The sequence below is a fragment of the Antennarius striatus genome, chromosome 21, assembly GCF_040054535.1.
Source record: "Antennarius striatus isolate MH-2024 chromosome 21, ASM4005453v1, whole genome shotgun sequence".
Taxonomy (NCBI): Eukaryota; Metazoa; Chordata; class Actinopteri; order Lophiiformes; family Antennariidae; genus Antennarius; species Antennarius striatus.
Genome location: NC_090796.1, coordinates 15,340,108 through 15,356,515, shown reverse-complemented (window position 1 = coordinate 15,356,515; position 16,408 = coordinate 15,340,108). Strand labels below are relative to the sequence as shown.

The 16,408-nt window shown below is 45.2% G+C and overlaps 1 protein-coding gene across 6 annotated transcripts in view; it reads left to right on the top strand.

Annotated features, from left to right (window-relative positions):
• Window positions 1-11,660, top strand: part of pald1a (phosphatase domain containing paladin 1a) — a 31,256-nt gene extending 19,596 nt beyond the window's left edge. For all 6 annotated transcript variants that reach the window (XM_068305340.1, XM_068305339.1, XM_068305337.1 and 3 more), the window contains 2 exons: window positions 5,980-6,135; window positions 10,939-11,660. In XM_068305340.1, the coding sequence (XP_068161441.1) occupies window positions 5,980-6,135; window positions 10,939-11,088 (306 nt within the window). In that variant the 3' untranslated portion in view covers window positions 11,089-11,660. The remainder of the gene's footprint in view (window positions 1-5,979; window positions 6,136-10,938) is intronic.
• Window positions 11,661-16,408: the final 4,748 nt, after the last annotated feature.

Genomic DNA, 16,408 nt, shown 5'->3' with positions numbered 1-16,408 from the left:
ATCCAGGAATCGCACTTTTTGCGAGGACAGAAGAATCCGGCGTTAACGACGGACGACGTGCGGCGGCTCACGCTGTTAAAAAATAAACCCAACACGCCGCTTTTGCGTCCGACGTCCCGGGTCACGCCCCCAGCGACGAACCCGTATCGGTTTCTGGATCGTCTTAAGCTGAAGGTCTGAGCTGGAAGGAGTTTTTTTTTCTTCATCCGTCTGACATCTTTTTCTTGGAAGTTATCAGAGAACGCTGAGTCAGCGTTCGCGGCGGCGCTGCCCGCAGACCCCACAGACATATTTTCTTCCTGTTTTAATATTAAACCGCTTTTATTCGCTGTTTTCTACTCGTATGGATTACCCGACCGGTTTGTTTTGGAGAGGAGGAACTTTGCGAACCGTGACCTCTGAAGGAATCTGGATCTTGAGGATTTTTTGATGGTTGAGCGTTTTAGACGAGGGGTGGTGGTGGTGGTGGTGGTGGGGGGAACGTTGGCCTGTTGCTGACGCTGAAGCGAAATCATTTAAATTCTTGCGCGATGCATCAGCGTCTGCGCCGGATTTCATGGCAGCGCGTCGTTATGTCGTTATTATAGCTGCTTAAAAAGTAATATGATTGCGGCTGCAGACGAAACACGGTGGCGTGCATCAGCTTTGCAGCGAAGAAATCAGTTTACTTTTCATTTTACAAGCAACTGGAAGGCTTATCGAGGCCGAGAGTGTAGATCCGATCCCGAAAACTCAAGGTCCGATGATCCGTAGCTCGCAGACAGACCGTCTTAATGCCTCCAAGTCGGGTTTGCATGCACAAGATATTTTAATGGGCCTGTAAATGATTGATTCACAGTGGGAGTCTCCATGGGATCCGTTGCCAGGCATGTTCACGTACAGAATGTACCATAATGCGTGTGGTTAGTGTGGGCAGATATTCCAGTCTCTCTGTAGGCTAAGTTGATGAGCCCTGTCTCCTCCTGCGGCTTCTGTAATCTCTGCTCTCCAGACACGAGATGCTTTCTGCTCGTCTTTTGTCTGAGGAGACGTTCTCTCCTGCAGCCGACCAATCGGCTGGGCCTTAGCGCTCACATCCGACAAAGACGGCTCGAATCCCGCTGTTTGGATTACCTGTAGATAAATGTCCCCCACCTGGTTTTGTTAGTTCAGATTGGCCTGATTCATTCTGAACGGCTTGTGTCCCGTTTGAAGTTTGACAGTAGTTTCAGAGGAACCAGACATTAGATGGTTCCGTTAGTCGTTGGTCGCTGTACCAAGGTCAGATCACCAATTGGTAGGTCGGGATTTAGCTTCCTTTGGCTCCGTCCAGCCCAAGGTCCAATCACATGATGTATTGGATGTCGATTTTGTCGCAGTAAACAGTTTACAGACGCCTGCTTATTTTAAGACTCACAGAAGGTTAAATTTATTCTGATTATAAGTTTGCACCTTAACTTCGGGCCCTGGATAGGCAGAGATCTCCTAAACCTCGTCTTTACTTCATGATTTAATCAGCGTCTTGTGGCTGAGTCGCTGGAAAAAGATGGCAGGATTGGAATCTGTATAAACCATTAACATGCAGGCATCTCCGTCGCCTCATCTCACTTTCTTCTACATAACTTTAAACTTTCAAGGCGTCGTCTTGATCTGTAAAAATCGGCTCCGCAGCTCCAAGCCAGATGATATATAGCTTAGATCCGAATGGTGGAGCTTCCAGGAAAAGGAATTCGTAGGAGTGAAACATGCTTGAGTTGGTTGCTTGAACGCATCCCGGTAGAAAATAGAAGGATTTCCTGTCAATAAGCAAATATTAGCGATCATTCAACGACAATCATTCCTAAATACACCTGGAGAAATCCATGTGTTTCCTTCCTGATGCTCGAGAACGTCTGGAGGGAAAAGACGTTCCAGAAAACACAAGTTTACTGAACGCTTCAGCCTGAATGCTGGACTTTTTGGGGCGATCGGCCATCATGTATGGGCAGCCTGTCCGCTGGAAACAGGTTGGAGTTTGGTTTAGGATTTGGGCGGGAGGCGTTCTTGCAGAACCTCATGAATGGCTGTTTGTGCAAACCTGGGCGGGTCGGGCCAATATGGATTGGCCTTTTTACCTCAGGAACCCCATCAGCTGTTAATTGTCACCATATGTCAAGCAGTGAACTGTGAAAATAAAGTTTACGTTACCTGCGTCATCAATGGTTTAGTATTTTCTGGGACTGATGATTGCTGGAGGACAGATCCTCTTAAAATCAATCGCGTTGATGAAATTTTCTCAAATTATGTTTTTTCCTGTTAAAAAAAATTAATCTAAGCTTGACTTTTCATCAATCAATATCTTAAGAAACAGAATGTCAATGAAACCCAATGATAATTAGCGTAGCTTAGCTGGAGACTGGCATTAAAGTGGGCGTTATTCCCAACTTTCATTTTATAAGAATTTTACACAAAAGTAAAGGTTTTCTTGTATGCATGAACGTAAAGTAAAATGGAAATATTTAAAATCTTTTTTTTCCAGCCTTCCCACCTTTAACAGCACCTAGAAGTCGCCTCCTTTCATTCTGAAAAGGCCACACGAGATGAGACAAAAAGAAAAAAGCTTACCAGTTGATTGAGACCTCGAAGTTTTAAATGGTTTTCTCGCCTTTCTTGTTTGAAAAAAATGCTGAGAAGTGGAAACAATTATTGCTCAGCGGATTCAAAGCCTTCAAGGCTGTCTCTTTTTTTATGAGGAATGGAAGAAATGCGGTGTCTCCTCACCACATCTTCCCTGACATTGTTTTCTGTAACAATGTCTGCGATCGTACTGGAAGAATCAAAAAGAAAGAAACTTAATTTGTCATCGTACAATCGTACAATGAAATTACGAGGTTAGATGGAGAGTCAGTTCTGTTGGGGCCAACTTAACCTAAATTTCCTTACACAGTAATTCCTCACGTATCTGCGCTTCAAGATGCACGGCTTCACTAAATGCGGATTTTTAGTAGGTAGTCACGTGATACCGTACGCGCATGCTATTGGCTGACAGCATTTGTGCGTGTACACTTCCGTGTATTAAAGAAACGCTGTTCTTTAGTATTAAAGTGCTTTAAACAGTCTATAAGAGTGTGGGAAAAGGTAATACAGATAGAAGTTGGTCTAATATCAGTATAGGGAGGGTTCATAAACGTTTAAATTACCGTAAATAATAAAATAAAGTTTGTCGCTATATAGCGGAATTTCGTTTTTCACGGAATGCATTAACGGCGAGTCACGAGGGATCACTGTATGCATGTTTTTCGTGATGATTGGGGGGTGGGGGGGGGACTGGATAAAACCCATTCTGACACAGAGGGAACATGTATGACCCATGACCTTCTTGCTGAGCTAACCACTATGGCCGCCGTGGAAGCCATCCGACCGCGCGATTCTTTCGATGCAGACGTGGCGATGGGAGATGGGGTGCGAATCAATCCGAGCGTCGTGAGGTCCGGCGGCTCGTGTTCAGACATCCGCCAGGCTGAGAAATCAAACGCTGGAGAGCCCCCTGGGGGTGCAGGGCGCTCAGGGTGATCGGACATGTGACCTCTTTCTTTCCCAGCGTCTTGACGGGAGGTGACAGACGCACAGACGGCACGTCCGTTGTTTGCCTAGGTGTTCGTTTCTCCGCTCCGATGCAGATACTCGGAAAACCGGGATCCGACCACAGCTGTTTGGGAACGGACAGGAAACCCCGCTCATTCCCCCCCTCCCCCCTTCCTCTCTCTCTGTTGCGTCATTCGGCTCTCTGGAATGATCATAATATGGTGCAGCGTGCTCATTTCAAATTACCCTCAGCCTTAGCCCACATACCTCCGCGTGCAACCCCCACCTCGCCTCGCGCTCGGCTTTATGAGAAGATAACATTTGAACTCTGTTTTTTCCATCAGGAACGTTCAAGGCTGCTGCAGCTCCAGAGCTCTCAGCCACTTCGGCGCTCGGGGCGCCGACTGCACCTCGTCTCCGTTCGGTACGTCTCTTGACCCAAGTTGACACGTTATCCAGTTCCAAAAACACGCCTCGCGCTTCGCACAGCTGGATGGCAGACGCTTCCGGCTCCGACTCCTCCTCGTCGCTCAATCAGAAACGAGAAGGCGGAGGAAGAAAAAAGAAATAAAATATAGCAACCTCTTGACACATCTCGCCCATCCACATCAACGCCAATCACGGCCCGGTAACTGAGGAGCAATCATCGGATTCGCCGCGTGAGAAGCGGCGTGTGCGTCATCGTGTTGTTGCACGGCTTTTGTTTAGTTGCTAAGTTGGACTTTTGCAGAACTTAAACCCTCATAGCTCGATGGGAAGCGAAACCTCCCCCTTCTGCCATCTGCAAACGGTGACGTTACCTCTTAGAGGACTATTATCTTGCATCTTGAATAGCAATCAAGGGAATTATGGGAGCACCTCATACTTGGGGTAATTGCAAAGCTCTGGTGTTTGAGACCACAGGCTTCTGCTTCGAAAAATAAAATCGTTTAGTAATTATCCTGAGAAAGCCCTTCTTAAGTGCATTATGGTGCTGGTTGATAGTGGGTTAGATGTGACGTACAACAGCTGGGTGTCCAGTGGAGGACAGCTGGCCGGGTTTAAACCACCGCCATCTAAAGTGTCTTCTCCTCGCTCCGCGGTTTCATTCCATACAGCGTCTAACATTTCAGAGATAATCATCTGATTCGCTTCAACTGCTTCATGGAAGATGCGTCGCATCTCCAACCCCCCTCATCCTCCACATCCACATCACCAAAATCTCGAGATCTTGAATGCAGCTTTTTACAAAATTCACTGCTGCTTTGTCTTCTTTTAATCATTTTAGCATCTTCCAGCTCAGCCTTGTGGTTTCTGGTCCAGCTTGTTCTCCATAACCAGATATTAACAGTTGTATTTGTGCTCACATGGACAAATTAGCTGAATATAACTGTGATTCAATAGGTTTATATTGAAGGTCGTCTCCTTTACTTTATTTGAAAGCCGCCTTGTAGATCAATTCATCCTCATTCTACTCTTTGTTTCCTCTTCTAAATGGATTTTTTCCTCCTAGCGACATAAAACTTGTTTCTTAAGTTCAATCACAGTGTGTTGGAGGACAAAACCACACTCTTCTGAACGTCTGATTTCATTTCCATTGTGACGTGACGTTTGAACGCATCACGCGTGACCCCTGCCTGGCCTTCGGAGGACACAGAACCTCTGTTCAGTCGATGGCCCGAGGGAGACTAAAATTAACAATATTATGTTGGCACTCAGAGGAAATTATGTCCATGCAGGCGGGGGTGGAGGTGGGGGTCATCGGAGAAGCACGGCGGAATGAGAACGTTATATAAGCCAGAAACAACCCCGATTAAATTGATCGTCCTGTTCACAACTCGTGTCATAAAGAAAACAAACTACTGTACTACAGAGCAATTATTAGTGATGTATGAGAAATCTATTTATTCTATTATTGTATTCTATTCTATAACAGGTCTGTTATATTAATTCCAGTTTGATGATGCAACTTTTGAACCGTTATGTTTACAGTTCATTTATTAAATCCTCACCCAGGATTTAATAATTTAAGTCTCTAAATTTATTAGATTAATTAGATTTAAATCCTAACTTCATCATCAGCCTTCCATTCTCAACAGGGTTGACCCCGGCCATCTTCCTCCTTCCCATGTGTGGATTGGTGGATTTGTATGTTTGATTTTTCTCAGTGATTCTTACATATATTTAAACTGTATTGAACATTTCTTATTTTTTCATTGGTAAAGGAGGTGTTTGATTTATATTTCTTGGTAAATGTACCCGTTATTGAACTTTGTTCTGTATCATCCTTTCATTTTTTGATAAATGCCTTCAAACCTGAGAAGAGCGTTGACCCCGTGGGCTTTCAATGCAGGAATTACTGTGGGATTTAATATTTAAATATGCAACATATAAAATTAAGATTGTAAGATGATAAGTTGTGGCCACCAGTAAATCTTGATCTCCCTCTGACCTCAGATTAAAAGTGGGAAGACGGAGCAGGAGTGCCAGCAGCTGCTGCTGAGGAGCCTGCAGTACCTGGAGCGCTACATGTACCTCATCCTCTTCAACACCTACCTGCACCTGGAGAAGAAGAACTCCTGGCAGCGCTCCTTCACCACCTGGATGGAACAGGTACTTGTATCATATACATTTCATATTTTCGGTGCTGGAAGCATCCGCCAACCCCTGCCAAAGCACCGGTATTTCCTGTTCCTGAAAGAACTGCTTCTGTGAGCAGGGATGTTTTTATGGTCTATTTATTTTATCAGTAGAAACACATTCCACCATATGTGTTGTGTAGATAAAGCTGGAATGAGAATTAAATAGTTGAAATTGAACTTTTTTTAGTGGGTAAATGAAATTTAAGGTTCCTGGTGTCTGGGGAAAGTTCCTGTGGTCCAAAGCATCGTTGGAATAAAGTTGAACTTTGCCTTCAGGCAGCAGAGAAGGGTAAAAAAAACACCACGGGTGGTTTTTGGGGCTAATTCACACATGACCTTAAATTCATGGCGCGGGAACAGATTTTTAATTGGAGTCAGCGACTTGGAAGAAAAAGTTGGAGCAACACTTTTGTCACTTGGTGCACATTGTGAACTGATTATGTGAGTTTCATTTGGACTCCCCTCCTGGAATTTACAAGCTGGTTCTGGTTCTATTGTTTCCTGTTCCTTCACATGCTGGACTTCATAAAGTCTGGGCTCAGCGTTGTTGTCGGTGCGTTAATCGTTTGTCCAGCTGTGCCCCTACGGTAAAGGCAAGAATTTATGTGCATTCCAAACAAATGAGTCGTCTTTAAGTCGCAGACGCTGCAATTAGATGTATGTCGCAATACGTGAAACCGATGTGCATGTGCAGAGAGGGAGAAGTGAAAGTCGACATTAATGGCAAATCTGCATTATCTAGTTTCATGTCTTTGAGGTCAGGAACTCGTCTGTCTGCCTGAAATGTTTTTAAAACCGCTGGATGAAAATCTTTGTCCTTATTCAAGCGGAATGCGCGGGATTCCAAAAAAAGACAGGACAATAGCTGTGAAAACAATCTTCAGAGAAATATTCGGGGTCGTTCGGGGCATATTCTTCTTGTTATGAATAGCAAATATATGTGGTGCACTGGAGTGACTCTAATGGCCCAGTTATGCCATGAGAAAATGCAGGCATGCAAACAGGAAAAAGGGAACGCTGCAGCTGAAAACATGTGTCATTACTCCACATGTCTGTCTTCTATCACGGAGGTCGCCCGCTGCTTTTTGCTGGTATTCATTTCTTTTTGTACCTCCTTTCTTCAGACTGAGCAAAAACCGCTCCAAATTTTCGCGACGGTTGAGTTTGGTCCAGTTCCGGGGTAGATACACTTTATATTTGCCCCGGCTAAGAGGGCAAACAGGGTTACCCTGGAGTGGAGCAGGATAGGGTTCGTCCACATCCCCTCAAAAACAATGCCGCAATTTGCTTCTCATAGAAAAGTGAGTCATTGCGCCGCATGTCGTGCGATCTAAAGAGATAAATTGCTAATCTAATGTTGTTCCCTTATTTCCTGCTGGTTTTTATCCTGCTCTGCAATTTCAGTGGCACATTTGATTCTCCGACCTGCTTAATCAGAATAGGTGGAGACATGCTGGGAAAATACATATGTAATACACACCTAAGTGGACATGATGACAGAAAGGGCTGTTAAAACTTTTGGCGATATGCAAACTTCGTTTTCTCTAGATTGACATCCATTCAGGTCGACTTTAGATTGACAACCTGTTTGTTGGCAGGAAGCCATTCGGAAAAGACGCTGTCAAGCATTTATCTGAGGGTTGTGCGACTCCGTGAGATACGGATTTCAGGGACAACGAAGCTGCGAACAAAAAACCCAGCAGGTTTGAAGGTATCTCGGAGAAAAAACGTCTACCTAACATCCCACCAACACTCTTTTCTTATTCTACCGATCACCTTTGTGCAGAAATTAAAAATAAAACTTCCTTTCAAGTTGTCCTCAGTGTTATACTTTTTTAGATGAATGCTCATATTTGTTTGGAAAAGTTTTTTATGCTGGATGCCCTCCCTGCCATTTATCCAGCCTACAGTTGACACTGTTGGCAGCTGTTCCTGGCAGCGATCCAACCAATCTGACCCGACCGGCCCACAGGAACAATCATTAGCCGATCGCCAGTGACCGTGGCAGGATCATTAATGACAATCTGCCCCGCCAAAGGCAGTCAGGGCTCAACTCCCATCTCTGGTCATGCATTCGAAGCCACGGTTACACAACCAGCACTGAGCGCCTCCTGCATTTTGCGCCCGTTCACGGACTAATAACTGCCCAGTCGGATCGTTCGAACCCTGAGGCGTTTCATCCCTTTCACTGCGGGATCAAAAATTCCAATTGCGACATCACGTGTCGGGAGTCGACGGCTCGTTCCTGCCGCGTTGCACAAATATTGTCCCACGCGTCGTGAGCCGCCTGGCGTCCGTAGGGTGAGATCAGAACAGCAACATCACAGGAGTCATTGGGATCGAAATCCATGTTTGCTAATCCAAAACGTGGCCCTTTTGTACAATGACGAGACTTGTGTGTGGCGCATGCCGTGGATTCCTGCAGGAGAGGTAGTCTATCAGTCACTCCCGCTGTTTGGACGTGTGGCACAGAGGCCTCCCTGTCGCCGGGGAGGCCGGTATGTGCAGCCTTTGAGATATCCGACTGTGGGAAAGACCAGCGCCTTCTCACCCACCTTGATCCACCCCGTTTGCCCCCGTCACTGAATGAGTATTGCCGTTTCTGATCTCTTAAACAGGGCATGAAAGATGTCTCTGATGGATCAGCTCGCTGTCACCCTGGGGAGACAGAAAATGGCAAAAAAGAGGAAATTTACCCCCCAGAGGTCTGTCGTGATCCGTAAGATCTCGTAAGATGTGCATTTTGTAGAAATTAGTTTAGTAGAAAAAGATGTAGCTTGCAGAGGTAGGGGGGAAAACATTCCTGGGTCATTCCTTGGGTCATCTGGCCCCATCCTGGCACCAACATTTGTGCATTTCATGGTATCTTGCTAACAAGAAACAGACTCAGGTGAAGGCGTGATGCTGGGGGAGGTAATAAACATCAGTTGGTGGACGGCGTGGCGTCTTTTCAGGCGTTTTAAATCAGTTGGATAAGCTTCAGGCATCTGATGGACGTCCCTGTTGTCACGGTGATGGATGCTCTGACCTCACCTCTGCGAACGGAGACCTTTTTAAAAATGGGGTCCCTAACTATGCCATTCCTCCCTCTAGATCTCAGGACAAGGAGGCGCCACCGTCTCGCCTTTACCAGGCTGATTAAAACCAGTCCCACTACAAATGGTGTCCTCTTTGGGGGGGGGGGGGGGGGCAAATGTTTTCACTGCATCACAGGATTTTTCCCATTGTCTTCTGGGAAGTCTTGACACCGCCGAGTTCTCCTCTCGGCTCCTCCCACTCATCACCTGTTTAGACAACTGGTCTGCAGAGTGGATGAATCTAACCCTGGCCAACATCTCAAACTCAATCGTGCCCCTGGGAGTCCAGGCGCTGACTAACGGACCCACTCATTCCTTCCGATGCAGTAACCTCCTTCAGCTGAGGGTGGTGGGTCCAGGAGAGCATCACAAACAAACACGGACGTCTCGAGACGCCGTTCGATGCGTGAGACGGCTGACGGGAAGGACGAGCCAGAGGACCCGGCGTCACATGATACGATTGTACGATTTCATTTTGCACAGTCAGCAAGTCGGTAATGCAGAGCACGCTCTGCGGTGCCTTGTGTTTATTTCTGCACAAAGCTGGCCGGCTGAGCTATAATCACCGTCGGTGAAGGAGATATGTCGATACTATTATTCGTGTTCATTGTTCCAGTATGTCCTCCTCAGCCTTCAACCTGATGCGGCATTTTTTAAAAGCGCAGCCTCAGGAACATGACCACCGGCTCGAGCCTCCGGCTAGTTATTTTATATTTAAATGTAGGTAAACCTCGTCTTACGTCATTAATCCAGGATAATAATATTTGGTTTATATGAATTAAGATGTCATACAATTAAATTATATATTTTAATATAAAACAGAAAACAGGTCTCCGTCTTGTTTTCAGTTGCCTCTTTCTTATTGCGGGTCTAAAAAGTAATAACTTCCCAGCTGCAGATGAGACAGGGCAAACTGTGGTTTTCATAGTGGGGGTTCAATCTTGAGGACGACGGTGACTCAGCTGACCCGCCGGCCTCCGTCCCGCCATGACCTTCGCCGTCCTCATAATGACTCAGGCTGGCTGATGTACTTTGTCCCATTACTGAACTTCAATAGAAGAGTTTTTCTACTTAACCTCCATCTCTGCTTCTGGTCCACCACCTAATGAACCTGTGACTCCTGACGGCCCCCAGCACTAAACTGATGGTTTGCCACTTAAAAGTAGAAATGGGTTCTGACTCAAGGTCGCCATGTTTAACGATGAGCTGCGTTAATTCACCTCAAGAGGTTACTAAAGAAATTTCACCAAATGTTGAGGCCGAACAAATCAATGCAAGGTATTCATCTAGAATTTGTTTGATGAAGTGAAAAATTGGCTCGGCCTTGTCAATTGACAATTTAATTAAATTTTTATTTAATCGCTGGTAGCTTTATGAAATTCAAAAGCAGTGAAGGTAACATAACAATTATGTCATCCCTCCGCCGCCATGGGGTTATAATTTATTAGTCTGTTTTGTAATGTTGTAGAAGAAAATTCTGGGAAATGTTTTGTCCAACACTATCAGGCAAAGTCAAGAAATTCAGGTGCGCCAAGCAGATTTTAAAGTTTTATCTGACAGCCTTTCTTGGGATAAACAATCAAAGCCAGAACAATTTGTTCCTGCAGTAGTTGTTGTTGTTTTTTTTTGTCATCACGCTGATAAACCGACCAACCCTATTGGTGGAAACCCGTTAACGATTCCCGTCTCTGTGTCAGGTCGCCGCCAGAGCTGGAGTTTACGACCTCCTCAACCAGCTGGGCTTCTCTGAGTTCGAGAACCCGAGGGACTCGCCGCTGGCCAGACTGCGCCGCCGCTGGCAGCAGCAGCGCGTCGGGTCGCTGCCCTTTCGAGGGGAGTTCATCTGAAGGAGGAAGCTGGGATCGCTCCAGGACGGCGCCGTGGCTTTCACAATAAAAGACTTTCATGCCTCGGTTTTTCTTCACTTCTACTATTGTTTGTTTTTGGGGTTTTTTTTAAATCTCACGGGTGACGTTAGTAAATGTAAGCTCCTGTTTTAGTTTCATCAATGGTAGAATTCAAAGTTACTAACTCTAAAAATATTGTCTAGAATGAGAAAAGATTTAAGTCTTACGCAGGAGAGAATTTCCACTGTGTTGTCAGCTAATCATTTTCTAGTGTATCATGATTGTCACCTAATGATTTTCCATCCTTTTCCTTCCAGACAGCCGTCATCAGTTGGATTTGAGGTTTGACATTTTTAAGACGTGTAAATAGGAAATCTGTTATTGTCAAAATACCGTTTTCACACAGAAATGAAAATTCAGTCAGTTTCTATAATAAGTATTTGTCTTTTTATAGTTAGATTTTATTCTTTTCGTGTAGAAATGATTATAAGGTTGTTTGGACAAGTGTTGTTTTATATTTTTGCTTGTAAAAATAGATGAAAATCACCTCTTTTAAAATCAGTTTAAATCAAGACTGAACTTTCACTTCGGTGAAAACTTACTTAATTTTTCAGACCTGACAGGAGTTTGAGTCTTTGAGACGATGTGCTGTTTATAACTTCATGTCTATTTTGCTCTTGTACCTGTTTCTCCCTACATTTACTTCCATGAGTCGCGTTACAGGTACTAACTAGATTTAATTTCACTTTAAAGCTGTAAATGTGTCTTTTTATTTGTTAACGTTTGCACCATGTTGCCTAAAAACATTTAAATGTCTAGTTGTTTTTATTGATTTGTGACGCCCATTCTACGATGTTAACGATGTTAAATGTCCACGTCACACATTAGCGCCCTCCTTAGGTCACTTGATGTTATTAACGCTGAACAATCAGAATTTAAATAGCGTGCTGGCTTAAAAAAACAGTCATTTACGTTGGAGGAGAAGGAAATTCTTCTTCTTCTAGGAGTTATCCGCTAAATGCTAGCTGCTGCAGACAATTTAATTCCACCAAGGGCTAGTTTCCTCTTTTTGTTACCGTGATTTTCAGTGCAGCGGCGTGATTTTGATGTCACGCCGCTGCAACATCTAGACGGTGGTGTAACGAAGAAAATAAAGAAAAAGAGGTCACTAATAGTGAAAAACTTTTTTAAGTTTGACAGAATCCATTTCCAACCTGGTTGCAATAACAACATGTGCTCCTAATTTAACATGGGACTCTTCATAGAGACGATGCATCGCCCTCTGTGCCTCTTAGTCTCTGCTAAAGCTCAAATAAATAACCCTAGTGGATCTAACGGGCTGCTTTTGGTATCATTTGTTCGTTAAACTGATCCATCTGTGTGAAGGATTCAGATTGGTGGAGGATTTCCAATAAAACCACGCCGTGTGACGGAGCCAAATAATTGTCTGGTCCCTCCTTGGCTTCCTGTCCTTCTCCTCCTTATCTCGGCATCATCTCCTGCTCCAGATACGCTCCGCTAAGACTCCGCTCATGTATCCGGACAGCCCCTTTGTCTTGTGTCACTGCCAGCCTCGGAGAGCAGGGCAGGTCATGAGCAGAGGTTTAAACAGATGATCCATTGTTGGAATCTTAAAATACTCCTTATGGAGTAATAAAGGGCTCAGGCGGATCAAAAAGACTAATCTGAGTTGCCTTTTGATTTGGACAGGTAAGGTCTTAATTAAAAATATCCTCGCTCTCTCAACAGCGGAGGCCTGCGTGGGGATTAAAAGCCACCGGCCGGCACATCAGTGAAGCTCACTTGGCTTTGCTGGCCTGCTTTGAAAGGCTGATATCCCGGATCGCTTCCCGTCTTCTAAGTGCATGGCAGGCTTATCTTCGGGAGTTCGGAAGTTGTTAGGATTTTATCACACCACGGTCTATCCTGGATTATTGTAAAGGGAAACCAAGCAGTCAAGATTGAAGCGCCTCTTTCATGCGCTCGTTTCCTCGTCTCTATGGAAGCAGAACTATTAAAACCTCGTTGTGTAACTGGTTTATTTTGAAAAAGTGTCTATCACTTGTTTACAGAAACAGATTGTATGATAAAAATTTAAATAGAAACACAAAGGTCTTTGTTCCCTGACGTCTAAATGACTCATCCTCAAACGTAGTCATCGTCAACAGGTCGGGTGTCGTTCAGATACTGAGACAACTTTCAGCTGAGTAAAAATAAGTTCTTCTGTTTTGGCCTTCGTCTACATCAGGGCTCAAATCCTAGAAGAAGATGTCTCCATCGGTGAGGAAGATGAAGCTTTAGACGTCACAGGATGAAGATCCCCAGCAGACCCCAGAGTCCACCAAGACCTGGTTCCAGAAGAAGTTCTACAGGCCCTCACAATCACCTGACTGGAGTCCGTAGAGTATTCCAAGACTGGAGACCTTTGTCTGAGGAATGGGCTAAGATTTCTCACATTCTGGGTCGGCATCACGTTAGCAGCTGACGGGTCTAGGAAGAACTAGAGATGCTGGTCTTTGAGGGTTGGATCATCGGGAAGAGGAACATTTAGGTGATTTGGTGGTGAACAGCTGATCAATAGTTGGTACCTTTGCTACTGACTGTAAATCTACAGAACAGTTTTAGAACCTCTAAGTTGGTTTAAACCACATGGGGTCTTGGAGAGGGGTTCAGTTGCAGCATGTGGCCAACTTGACTCCGGGTGGAGATAAGCCCGGGACATGAAGACCACGCTCGGATGATATAGCGGCCCCTGGCCTTTGAAATCCCTTCCAGACTCATTGAGATAGTCCCCAACGTGAAACTCAAGCTAGCGGTTCTGAAGGATTCCTAGATTACGGCAGACAAAGAGCAGCTTTGAGTGGTGAAGCAGCGAGAGGGGATGTAATGAAGTTGATGTGAAAAGCTTCCCTCTGCAAGCCAGGGGGGCCCGGGGTCCGCCGCCGTCCTCTTTGTTCCCCCCGGGACGGACACCTCGGAGCCGTCAGACCTCGAGGACGGGACGGATCGGAACCGGGAGGATGTTCTTCAAACAAGAACGTGTGAAAGACGACACTACACGCTTCACAGAGCAAGGTAATGAAAAGTGTCGTCTAGCACAGTGGTCCCCAACCCCCGGGTCATGGACCAGTACCGGTCCGTGGGTCGGTCGGTACCGGGTCAAGGTCACACAGAAAGAATCCAGACATCTTTATTTGTCTCTGTTTTATCTGTAGGAATGAGTTTGGTTTTTTTGGAGGTTCTGGTTCCGATCAGAACAATCAGAGGCCTCAAAGGAACCGTCTACCCCAAGATGAACCGGATTGAACTGGATTACATTAAATCATAACTTGTACTGCAACACAAAACTTAACTGTGACTCATTCTCTGACCTCTCAACCTCTTGTGGTGTAGAAACGTTTCTGCGATCCGTATCTTTTCACCGTCATGGATCGGGAGCTTGTCTGTGACTCACAGCGGTTTACAGGAATCTCCTAACCTTTGGTCCAATCGGACAACAGGCGACACACCGAGCTGTCATTTATCTCCTATTACATTTAAATATTCCACTTGGGGGATCTGCTTTCACGCCCCAAAGCAGATCATCCATGCAAGAAGATGTGAGTTTTCATGAAAATGGATTTAAATTTCCATCTTTTAGACCAAATCACCTCGAACAGGAGCTCAGTTCTGCAAGAAATTCCACCTTTAGCTGCAATTTGTGACACAAAACATGACAAATATGTGAAAACAGGACAATCAGGACCAGGACTTTCCATCCAGAGCACCGTTATGAGAACTTCTTCAGGTTCCCGGTGTGTGACTCGACCCGAGCAGACGCTCCTCTTCCTCCTGTCGCCGGGCAGACGTGCAGCTGCTTTGCATCTCGGAGATGAGAAGTTACATATTTTCTCAGCGCGTCGGCGAGGCCCAGACCACATCATAGCGCACGCCGAGGCATCCTGGAAGTCCTGGAAACACTGGAAGAAGTTCTCTGCAGCTCCACCCTGAAGTGGACAAACCGCCGCTCGGCAGATTACAGTGTCTGATTTTAATGCATGTAAATTCATCTGCTGCAGCGCGCCTCTGAAGTATGGTTAGTCATTTATTTATAGCTCCATAAATCCCATTCCTGACAAGGACTAGGCTTTCCCACACGGAGGACGGATTGTTCTAATGCGAGCGGTGTCGTAAGGATTGTTTGGCGTGTGGACGACCACATGCTGCTAGAGGAGCTATTTATTAAGAAGAGGGGGGGGGAACAAGGCTTCTAATTAAATGCTGCTATAACGTGGAATGTCATCCTGGCTTGTAGAAACAAACACAAAACAGTGAGGATGGAAAAAGGGCATAAAACGTCTTACAAGGCAGTTAATGGTTTCCATCTCTTAATGCTGCGGTTGGTTTCCATCGCTTATTAATGCACAGATCTGGATCATCATCCAGTCTCAGTGTGTGTGTGTGTGTGTGTGTGTGTGTGTGTATGGGGGGGGGGTGACCACACCTGCTCCACATTGGAGGTCTTTCCTGAGATTCACCCAAGGAGCTGCAGAGAGGAAAGAAAGTCCAGTCCAGACCAGTAACCCCACCAACCCCCCCCCCCCCCAAAAAAATGTACCTGAAAGTCAAAACTCCTCAACCCAACCCCCCATCCTTCCTCTGCTCCAGAGGATTCCAGAGCTGTTGGTTCAGTGTCTGCGTGGTCGCGTCTCGATGAGTCTGGCCAAGAACAATCCTGGTTGCCAAAGTTTTCCCAGGCCGTCATCCCGCTGATGAAATCTGCCGTTCAGTCTTTTACACCTCCAGAACCTCGAACCCGCTGGATTCCAATCCCTCGCTGCACAAAGACAACATATGCACACAGTGACATCTGCAGGATTAGCTCAGATTATGACGATGGCGTGATGAAATCGCCTTTTTTTATCCTGGAATTCAAATGAAAACATGTTAAAAACATGTTTTTAAGACGACCGGCTTCATTACCGATGAAGCAGGATTATTTCAAGATAGATTTCGGAGTGGATCCAGATTAAAAATTTATAATTTTTTTTAAACTTGTCAATTACACATAAAGACCTGATGGATTACCTAGTAAGCGGGTGGAGGGGTGGGATCTTAGGTTTAGGAGGAGATCTTTTTTTTTTCTTCAACATGAGATGAGGCCTTTTTAAAACTCAGTTACACATAAACTCAACAGAGTTTAATGAAACTAGTTCAGGTTAATAACTGAATTATGGATTAAATGGATTAAATTTTGTTGCCTTTCTCTGTTTAAATAAAGCTTTTTTGATAATTTTTTCTTCGTGCATCTACATTAACTGTCTAATCCCTGCCTCTCCAG